Source organism: Chenopodium album, chromosome 12 (assembly GCF_948465745.1).
Source record: "Chenopodium album chromosome 12, dcCheAlbu1.1, whole genome shotgun sequence".
NCBI lineage: Eukaryota > Viridiplantae > Streptophyta > Magnoliopsida > Caryophyllales > Amaranthaceae > Chenopodium > Chenopodium album.
The window spans coordinates 37,206,809-37,218,089 of record NC_137845.1 but is presented as its reverse complement, the minus strand read 5'-3'; the positions used below and the strand labels follow the sequence as shown (position 1 = coordinate 37,218,089).

Below are 11,281 nucleotides of genomic sequence, written 5' to 3'. Positions count from 1 at the left end.
CAGATGCCATGGTCAATATCTCTCTTTTGTCACTTCCAACTTTTGCCTACCCCTTTCTTACCACCACTCCCTTTATTTCCCCCATCTACCTTTTCCACCAAACAATTATTATTTATTTCTCCACTACAAAAAGTAAAAACATCACTGTTATTTTGTTTTAAAAGGTAATTGCATAGTTCAATACTTTCCAATTCAACCCCTTCAAGTTTGTCAATCACCTCCACCACTTTAGCACTAGGACCTTGCTTCTCAGCATTTTGCTTGGGTTTTGTAAAGAACAAAGGTTTAGCACAACTTCCTCCATCACCCACTCCATCCTCCCTCCTATAAATAATACTATACTTCCAAGGGGAGGCCTTCATCCATGCCCCATACAAAACAACTGGATCATCAGTATCCCTATAATCTTCACAATCCTTCACACCATGACCCATCTTACCTCAAAAGAAACAGAAAATGGGAGGTTTTCATACCTTACATCAAAGCTCTCCTTCTCTCCTACTCGCAACTTTAGCTTCATCGACTTCACAAGAGGTTTGTGCACATCCACTTGAACACGGAGTTGAATAGACTTGTCAATTCTAACTTGCGCTGCGCTATCCATCTTCACAAAGATGCCCAGTTTGTTACCAACTTTTTCAACGTTACCAAGGTTCAACCTCCCCTTTAATGGAAGATTATAAACCCTTATCCACATTAGTAAAAGATGAAGTTGAGTTTCCGAGGGTTTTATCGAATTAGTGGTTTCTCCGAAAAGTAGAGCATGTCTATCAAAGTGCCAAGGTTGATCTTCCAAAACCCTATGTTTATCCCTCCAATGATGAAATTGGAACATGAACATATTTTTCCAATGCTCCAAATTTCAACACCATGTTTCGATTGGCATACTCCTTTCATTGTTGCAATAAAGCATTGACATTGATGTTACGGTTCGTCCAAATTTTTCCTACCAGAGCAAGTTCAATTCGGGCATCCTCGTCATCTTCTCTATTGTCATCCCATTCAATTGCATCATCTATGACTCCTTCCTTCACCGTTTTCACAATATCCTACCTAACTTACCCCATCCAAAACCAACCCAAAAAAAAATTAAACTTATATATCAACTTATTTTATCACAAAAATTTATACGACTCAAATTTAAAGATAAAAAAACAACCCGATTTAACCAAACTCGACTCAAATACCCAAATTGACACATCTGTCCCAAATCCGCGCATCAAATCAAACTGCCACTTCGTGACTTCCACCTAAATTTACGCGGCGCTTATAAATTTTGTTCATCGTTCTCTCTAGTTTTAACTCTTCACAATTTATCGTCAAAAAAAACTCTTTCAAATTTCTCTTGAAAACTCAACAATGGCGAACAACCCAGATGAAGAATCAACCTCTCTGATAGGAACCACCAACACTAACGAAAACCAATCAAACCCAGAATCAGAATCAAGCCCTTTGTTACAAACCACCGACACTAACAACAACCAATTAAACCCAATTGATGATTCAAAGCTTCCTCCATCTCCGCCATCGAATCAACCACCTGTTCCCAAGGTATCTCAGCCTCAGGTGGCGGAAACCTACGGTTGGTCTGCTGATGGTATTCCTATGGATGTGGTTGGTCAACCTATGATGAGCCGTACTCCTTGGAATTCTGAGCTTTGTTCTTGTCTTGGTCGCAATGATGAGTTTTTTAGCAGTGATCTTGAAGTTTGTGAGTATTTCTTTCTTTTTTTGATTTTGGGAATTTAATTTTGATTGTGATGCTTATTTATGAGTTATTTGATCATGCGCCGAATTGGGGTTTTGTAGATAGAATGTTGATTATTTTGATAGATATGGATTAAGCTTGTGATTGTTGGTTGAATTGGAATTTAATTTTAATTTTGATTTTGTTGCTTGTTTATGAGTTATTTGATCATGCGTCGAGTTGGGGTTTTGTGGGTAGAATTTGTTGATAATTTTGATTATGATTTTTGGTTGAATTGGATTGATTCATGGAGAGAGATTTGAGATTTCTTAATTCTTTTAATGGGGATTACGCAATCTGCGCTTAGGAAATTTTTCGTAGAAATAATTACAATTTCTTGAATGTCATATTAATGGGGATTGCGTAATCTGCGTTTAGAAAAAAATTTCGCAGCTTAATAATTTTTTGAATGTCATATTAATGATATTATAATCAATTGTAGATGCACATGGGTTGACATTGTTTCTTGAACGTCATATAACCATTTGTAGATGACACAAATTTGGTTCTGGTTTATGTTGAAACCATCAATTGCCATGTATAGATCTGTATGGAGGGTGTTCGGAGTTGCGTGCTATCTTAGCTTTTTCTGGAGCTATATGCTGTTTTCGTGATATTTTTACACCTAAATTGCATTGGTAGGAAAATTAGCTGCTTTATTAGATATGTTTTCGTATTAGAAGTTGAATGATGATGCTTTTAATGAAAGGAGGTCGTGGTGGTTGTTAGTAATTTTGGTGGACGAGAGAATGAGAGGGAGGATAGGAAATAGATTTATGCTCGGAGTCCATTACCTTCAAATGAAGATGATGTTTACCCGTTCCCAGTGTAACTGATTATCCCCATATGATTGTAATAAGAACCCGCGGCTGCCTCTTCCAAGTACCATTGCCTCCACACAGGCCTCATTATGGAAGACTTTATTACCCCTTTCCCTTGTCCCAAGCGTGGCGTTTGGGATAGTTTTACCAGTAATACATACTTTCAATTAAAGTTCAAGCTCTTATGTGGAATTTAAATCTATGACGTTGGAAGAGAGATTGCTTTTATTGATGGAGTCAAAAGCATTATAGACTGTAGTCTTAGCTTTTGCTGTGCTTTTGTCTGATTACTAATTTTTGCTAGTGAATATGCAATTGCTATTGGATCTTAAGAAGTTTCAAGTCTAGATTTGAAAAGATCTTTAAAAGGAAAGCCCGTAAAAGTACAAAGTTACTTTTGCAAATTATAGTTCCAGATCATGGGTTCAAAGAACTTTCCATGATACACTTCCTGCCAACAGTTTTCTCTAAAATTTGACTAAATTGGCTATTACTGTCGTTTGTTTTGTTTTAGAACCATATTGGCATATCCTTAGGTCCCCTTGCCAAGAGCTCTCTGGTGACGTGCTTTGATTCAATGCATGTGATTACAATGATATAATATCTTGAACTAGGAATAAATGTATATGCTTGCCAAGAATATTTTTATAAGGTTCATGCATGGTATTAAATTTTGACCGCATAACCGCATTGTAAAGAATTTCATCCAGTTTCGCTAAAACATTTCTTCTCCTTCATACTATAAATTTGCTTTTGCAAGAGAAGGTTTGGCTGTCTCCAATGATAGGAATCTTGTGACTGTTTGATAATAAGGAAGTATTGTATTGTTTATCAACACAATCAAGCTTGTAGATATATAGTTTCAGGTAGTAGTGAAGGGGAAGCTTGACTGGCAAATATCATGGTTTGTTTTTATCTAATTCACAAGCATCAAACCTATATAGAACTGGATCTGTAAACAATTCCTGGTTAATTGACACGATCAAGCTTGTAGATGATATAGTTTCAGGTTGTAGTTAAGGGGAAGCTTGACTGGAAAATATCATGGTTTGTTTTTATCTAATTAACAAGTATCAAACCTGAATAGAACTTGATCTGTAAACAATTCCTGTACAAGTTGACTGGCTGTTTGCCTGAATGAGTAATGGAGTAAACATTGGCTGAGAGTCTGAGACTCTGTAAACCATTAACAATACAGATAATGAGTGCTAGTTCAAGTTTTTATCCCATATATATATATTAATTTATACATTTTTGGGTTCTGATTCGGGCTTTATTGAGGTCACTCATTATTATCCAGGTTTCGTATCATGCCTTAGTTAATTTGTGCAAAAGCATATATGTGTGAGTGATACTTTTCTTACACTTGCCAAATATTTTGATTTTCAGGTCTTCTTGGAAGTGTGGTACCATGTGTTCTCTATGGAAGTAATGTCGAAAGGCTGACGTCAACCACGGGGATTTTTTCTAATCATTGCTTGTCTTATGCTGCTCTGTACCTGATCGGAAATTCCTTATTTGGGTGGAACTTGGCTCCTTTTTTTTCATATACAAGCCGTACTGCTGTTCGTCGTACTTTTAATCTTGAGGCAAGTTCTTTTAGTCAATGATGTTGTTATATCTTACTTTCTACTTTAATACCATTCTTTTGTGCATAATTACTAGTCCAACTTTGTTTGCACCTGGTTTGTTTGCCTTTGGCTTTTTCCAACAGTTAGAAAAACAAATTGGAGATTCAGTGTATTGGACACAGCCTTGTGCATTTTGGATATATGAAGTGTATTCTTGATATTTTGTAGCTCAATTTACTACCAATTTGTGACCTGATAGGAGACACCATTTACTGGTGATAGCTAAAAAGCAATGGTATATCTCATTAAAATGTATTTTAGTGAGATCAATATAGGTAGCTCATCTAGGAAAGTGATTCCATTGATGAATATAAATGATTTACTGACAAGTCATTGTATGCGTCTTTATTTGGCACCTTTCTTTGAATCATTCTTTTTCCTTCTCTTTGGAAGGGAGATATGGGCATAAAGTGGACAGCATTTTTTTAATGTTCCCTGATAAATTTTGTCAATGAAACCGTAGCCCTAAAATTTTTGAATATTGTGTTCTATTAAATTTATGTGTATGGATGTTCAACAGCAACAACAACAACAAAGGCTTAGTTCCAAAATGATTTGGGGTCAGCTAACATGATTTATGCATGTTCATTAACTAAAATGGATGTTCAACAACATCTAAGCCTTAGTTAATCTAAACAGACACTAGATTTATGGCTTTATGCATTCAAATATTTTGTCTTTTATGTCTCAAACTTCTTTGACAAGAAGTTAAACAGGAAATAGGATTAATCAACATCCTTTAACAAGCTGTTGGAAATGTGTTAAGCCCTTGCTTGACATTCATGGGTTTGGTCCTCAATATAATGGTCATTTTGATGCTGACATGCATATTTAGGTTGTTGCATTTGGTGCTGTGTGTAATTAAGGATGTAATCATGTAGTGTAATTACATGGGCAAAGAACATGGACATGTGATCCCAAACTCTTATTTAATGTGAGAGTATTGTGCTTTGGCTTGAGGTTTGGTTGGTGTTGATGAAATTATCCTCTTATATTTTGGTAGTCTTGTGTAGCAATTTCGATTCCACCTAAGTACATTTTCAATCTTATTGTGTTTTTTTTTTTTTTTTTTTTTTATCATTTAATTTTGGAAAGTATTGGTCAAAGTAGTATATGCATTATATAGGAGTATAGGTGTTAGGATCCACCACTCATTGTGACAATAGGTCAGCTGCTATTCTGCTTCTTATTCAATGTCTCTTGAATGATTTGAAGCCTCTACTTACCTGTCTTCAGCTGAAGAATCTAAGGCCCTTGATCTTCCACCCACATTTAGACTAATCAACTGGTTGATTTTTTAATAGGGAAATTGCGAGGCTCTAGCACGAAACTATGGGTGTTTTGAAAGCGTTTTTGATGATGAGATGCAACGTGAACAGTTGGAATCCGCTTGTGACATTTTCACCCATGTCCTGTGTCATCCATGCTCACTCTGCCAGGAAGGTCGGGAGATTCGTCGAAGGCTGCCACACCCTGCTTTGAATGCTCAGCCAGTGCTGGTTATGGCTCCTCCTGGGGGACAGGCTATTGGTCGTGATCAACCATGAAAGCACTCTCATAGTGTTCCCTGAACATTGTTAGTGATATGTCTATACATGATGTTTCTGTTTTGGCGGATAATTGATATGTCTATACTTGATCGATTCTGTTTAATAGACCTGCAAAAAGCAGCTGTGCAGTATTTTTTGCGTGATGTTAGAAACATGAAAATGGAAGTGGTTTGTGTATTATGTGGAGTTTAATTTCCATCTTAGTTTACTATCAATCTGCAATACACACATTCTTCCTTTGTTTTTAGGGAAATTATGTTTTTTCTGGACTTAATGATAAAGTTGCATTTTTTTAACTACCGCTCCTAGATTGCAAAAATATAATATTTTTATTATTTTTTTTTATATTCCCACATTGCATTAACATGATAACATCTTTAAACATTAGAGAAAGTTTGATGTTAGGATTTTAACTATATTACACAGGAAATAAAAACATAAAGCAGTAGCAAAAGTATAGTTAATAATACACCAATATACGTATATAACATGTAATGATTCGAGAGTTCATATTTGAACGCTGATCAAGCAGAAGTGTGCTTGTACCCATTTCTTAATCATACAGCCTTTTGATGCAGTTGGGAACAATGACATAGTCTCTTGTCCCACAGCCATATTAATACCTAGAGCAGCGATTTAACGAGTCATGTTGTTATTCACCATTCTAATGTGTTTGATTTCCATAGCCTTAAACTCAATGAGCTCTGCAACTTCAGTATTCAAAGCAGCTACATGGTGCAAGGTTCTACCAATGGTATCAAATATTGCATTGAGAGACTAAGCATCAGTTTCGACAGTTATTCCTTCTTTAACAGCAAGTAGTTCAGCAGCAAGTGGAGTCAATGCATTGTATTTGCCTGAAAAAACAAGAGGCCATGAACCATCTTCTCTTCTGACAAAACCTCCTCGAGCAGCATTTTTAATCGAAATCCAAGCACCATCAGTGCCTCAGTGGTGACCTTCCCAAACCCGGGTGGAGGAGCAACCCAGCTAGAAGAATTGCTAGTAGCAGCAATCTCCTTCCCTTTCTCTATGCCCTGCTAGTAGATTGCACAAATGTTTAACCTAAGGAAAAGACGATTATACTCGAGGGAAAAAATAAATTATTAAACTAATACAGAGTAAATAAATTAAAAATTTGCTAGTCTGGTTACATCTATCACCTCCACCGTTATACATACATTTAAGGATTAGAAGGATTAGAAAAAGTTGCAGATTGCATACATCTTAATTTTTATAGGGAAATTTTCTTTGGTAACACTATGATTTTTTTTTTCTTAATGGTGAATTGTGAAAATTGTTATTATCCTTGTAAATTTGTATTATTACTTTTTTTTATTTTTGAGGAAAGGGTAAACTTGTATTATTGGTTACCAATCATAATAATTATTTTAATTCAAATCCTTAACCATGATTATTTTTTAACACTTAAATAATTATATTATATAAAAAAAAATAATAAAAAAAAGCCAACCAACCCCTCCTTATCAACAGCCCCTTTCCCGGTGCCCCATCACACCGGAGCTCACTCCCCTCCCCCGTTGGTGACCCAGACCCCCTCCCTTTCCCCGTCGCACACAACCCACACCTTTGTCCTCCCACTCGAATCCCACCCAAATTGACCCCCACCTCTGCCACCCGAAACATTGCCTTCAAACCATAAAATCGAGCTCGAAACGCTGCCTTCAAACCATAATCTTATGATTCAATTACAACATGGAGGAAATTCTCACAATTTGAAGGAGGAATTGCAGAAATTTAAGCGAAATTGTGAGGAAGAAATTAGGGTTTTGGAGGTTCAAATTGGGGAGATTTTGAGGGATTGTTTGGGAGGGAGATTTGGGGAAGGGGTGGTGGTTATGAGGGAACGTGAGGCGCAACGGCGATGGGGAGGTGGTTGGCTGGTGGTTGCGGATTTGTCGCAAATATTGGTGCTGCTGTACGGTTGCAAGTTGGGTGGTGGTGATTGATGGTGTGTTTGAATCGCTGAACTGGTTGGGGTTTTGGTGAGAAAGGTGGCTGCTTTTGGTTCAGGAGGAGGGGGAGGCCGGTGCGCCGGCATGGGAGGGGCTAAAGAGAATTTCCATTTTTACCAAAGAGAATTTCCATTTTTTATTGCCATTTTTATATTAATAAAAATCGTATTAAAAAAATGATCCTTCCATAGGGCGAGGGGTGGAGGTTATCAAGTACTTCGGTATAAGGCAAAGGGTGAGATGATGGTGTGCCCCTTTCATTAAATATGTTAGAAATAATCTATATATACCTACATTAAACCGATTTTTTTTTCTTTTTTTTTTTTTTTTTTTTTTTTAAATTTGAAGAGAAATCCCCCCCTCTTATACTCTACTTTATCTTTCTTTTCTTTCTAGAAATGCTGCTTTCTTTTACAAATGTGCAGCTGTAAGGAAAGCTAGAAATGATATCAAAGGGTTGATGGACGATAATGGGAATTGTATTTCTGATGACAGAGAAATCCACTCTTTATTTACTAATTTACTAACTTTTTCAAAGACTTGCTTAGTGCAGGTACACAACAACAATGGAACCAGGAGACTTGAAATGACTGGAAAAATCATATTCCGAAACTCTCTTACCGGCATTATGTTATCCTTCAGCAACTTTTTTCCCCTGAAGAGGTCAGACAAGCAACTTTTAGTATGAAGGGACATAAATCTCCAGGCCCGGATGGTGTCCCTCCTAGTTTCTTTCAGCAAAAATTGGGACCTGGTAAGAGCTGATGTCAACAATGCAGCACGGGCTTTTTTCAGAGAAGGTCACCTTCTCAAGGAAATGAATGAAACTTTTGTAACTTTGATCCCTAAAGTGCAGAGGCCAACCACAGTATTCGAGTACCGACCTATCAGCCTATGTAACACTTCGTATAAAATCATTTCCAAGTGTCTAGTTAAGAGGCTCAGAAACATTATAGGTGATTTGGTGGGAGATAACCAGAATGCGTTCATTCCCGGGAGATCCATTACTGATAGCTGTCTCATTGGCCACGAAATGCTTCACAAGATCAAGAGCAGATCAAATGGCAAGAAGTTCGAAAGCATCTTCAAAGTTGACCTCAACAAAGCATACGACAGAATCAGTTGGAAGTTCCTCGAAGAAGTCTTAAAACAAATGAACTTTCCACCAATATGGGTACGATGGATAATGCAATGTGTTTCCTCGATTTCTTACAGAATTTCATCCCCAGCTCAGAATTACGGCAGGGGGACCCATTGTCCCCTTATCTTTTTATTTTTTGTATTGAAGCCTTGTCAAGAAAGCTGAAAGCTCTAGAAAATACAGCAGATATCAAAGGTATCAAAGTTGCCTGAGGTGCCCCTCTTAATTCCCACCTCTTTTTTGCAGACGACGCCCTTTTCTTCCTTGAAGCAACCATTGATAACCTAGCCTTATGCACAAAACGATGGATGAATTTTGCAATTTTTTCGGGAGAAATAATTAACTTCAACAAATCATTTGTAATCTTCTCGAAGAAGATGCCTGCTAAGTTCAAAAAGATCCTCAAGAAAGTCCTCGGAGCAAAAGATAAGGAGAAAATGGGTACCTATCTTGGGTGCCACATGGGTGTGGATGGTAGGACTACTAATGTGTTTACGGAGATTGTAGATAAAGTCGCAAGCAAGCTATCCTCTTGGAAATTTCTGAATGTTTCCCAAGCCGGCAAATAGGTGCTTATTAATGAAATTCTCGTGGCTATGACCAGCCACATTCTTAGCACGTATCTCATGCCAAAGAAGGTTTTGAAAAAAATCTCTTCCATCATTCTCAGATTCTGGTGGTCTTCGTCTTCGGAGAAGAAACCTATTTACTGGAGGAAAGCAACCACCCTCGAACTTCACAAGCACAGTGGGGGGCTAGGTCTGAGACAACAAAGCTTGAACCAAGCTTTGGTTTTTAAACAGGCTTGGAGAATGAATTCTAACCCTCAGTTGCAGGTTGGTAAAATTTTTGAAGCTCAGTACAACAAGGACTGGTTTAACAAAGGAAGGACTAATCGAATGCCTGGTTCAGTGTCTTGGGGTGCAAGGAGTATTCTGAACAACATTAATACAATGCAAGGAGGGCTTCGAAGAGTTGTTCATGATGGAAAATCGACTTCCATTGAGGGGGATACTTAGCTAAATTCTGGGAGAGTTACAATGAGGCAACATACTACTAATGACGAAATAAACAAGCCAATTATGGTAGCTGACCTGATGGATAGTAATGGGAATTGGTGTCCTGCTTACTGTAAGGAAATGGTTTCCTCACTTCTCTGCAAGGGAAATCCTTTCCTAAGCTCAAAAAAAATGATGCAAGGAATTACTCTCTGAAATCGGGATATTGGTTCATGCAAGGAAAATCAAGTGATGAACATAAACATGGTACCTTCTCAAATTTTGGAATTCTGCAATCTGGCCAATGCGCAAGCTATTTGTGTGGAAAATTATTCACAATGCCCTTCCTACCAACGATAACCCAGCGAAAAGGAAAATTGATGTTAGAAGTGTAGGGAATATTTCAAGCCATTAACCCCAAGCTTGAACCCCACTGTGATCATACACTTAAGCATGGTGGCGTTCAAAGGGAAGGAAGCTAGAGCAAAAGAGTCGCCAACAAGTTTTAGGAACTTGTAAACCGTTCACAAGGTGAAGATTACACCCCTTAACGATTCAGGAGATCGTCAACTCCAAAAGGTCTTGAACCAAATAGGGTTCGGGGATGAAGGTACAAATCCAACCTAAAAGGGATTGAACCTGCCCTAAATAGGCATCTACTTCATTCTTCTCATATTCATGTGCGCTTTCTGACTAACATGCAAACAATAGGTTAACCCTAAACCTGTTTAACTATGTTGGTTGAATTTAATGCACAAGAAAACTATTATTGGCGATCACTTGAATTATAATCATATTAACCCTAAACAAGATTATTAATTATCTTATTAAGCGTGATTACAATTACAAATTCCCTTTAAACCTGCAAGAGAGTGCGTGATCAAGCAATAACAATAATAAATATATCAAGCAACATAACAACAATCATCATAATTATAATCATAATCATAATAACAATCATAATAATCATAATTATCATAATCATGTTAAAGCATAATATTAATAGCAAGATCCTAGGCATAATACTAACAAGATTAATAACAAACCCTAGCATGTCACTAAGCAATAAAGATCAAAGCTTTAGCCCTAACATGATACTAACATGATATTATTAGGAAAGAAAATAGGAAGCATCGTAGGAATCATAATTGATATAAGCAAATCACCCTTAATATCATACTAAGGAAAGCATCCTAATCATGATACTAGGAACCGAAATAACAATCTAAGCATGATTTTTATATCATAATATCAATTAAACAATTAAATTACTTACTTGGATGCCTCGTACCTCTTTCTAATAACAAAATACACGCATTAGTAACTTCAAGGAAAATATAAAATCAAACAATTAAATCAAATAATGGGAATAGAGATTTGGGACTAAACCCTCATAAATTATAACCTTTCACGTCTA

At 37.0% G+C, this 11,281-nt stretch overlaps 2 protein-coding genes across 2 annotated transcripts; both read left to right on the top strand.

Annotated features, from left to right (window-relative positions):
* The first annotated feature begins 251 nt into the window (after positions 1-251).
* Positions 252-6,049, top strand: LOC145572354 (cell number regulator 8-like). The gene is made up of 3 exons (XM_081631332.1): positions 252-1,711; positions 3,958-4,157; positions 5,504-6,049. The coding sequence occupies exons 1-3, from the start codon at positions 1,360-1,362 to the stop codon at positions 5,744-5,746; spliced, it is 795 nt and encodes a 264-aa protein (XP_081487458.1). The 5' UTR covers positions 252-1,359; the 3' UTR covers positions 5,747-6,049.
* Positions 6,050-9,462: 3,413 nt separating this feature from the next.
* Positions 9,463-9,885, top strand: LOC145571140 (putative mitochondrial protein AtMg00310). Its single transcript, XM_081630219.1, has one exon. The coding sequence runs from the start codon at positions 9,463-9,465 to the stop codon at positions 9,883-9,885; it is 423 nt and encodes a 140-aa protein (XP_081486345.1).
* Positions 9,886-11,281: the final 1,396 nt, after the last annotated feature.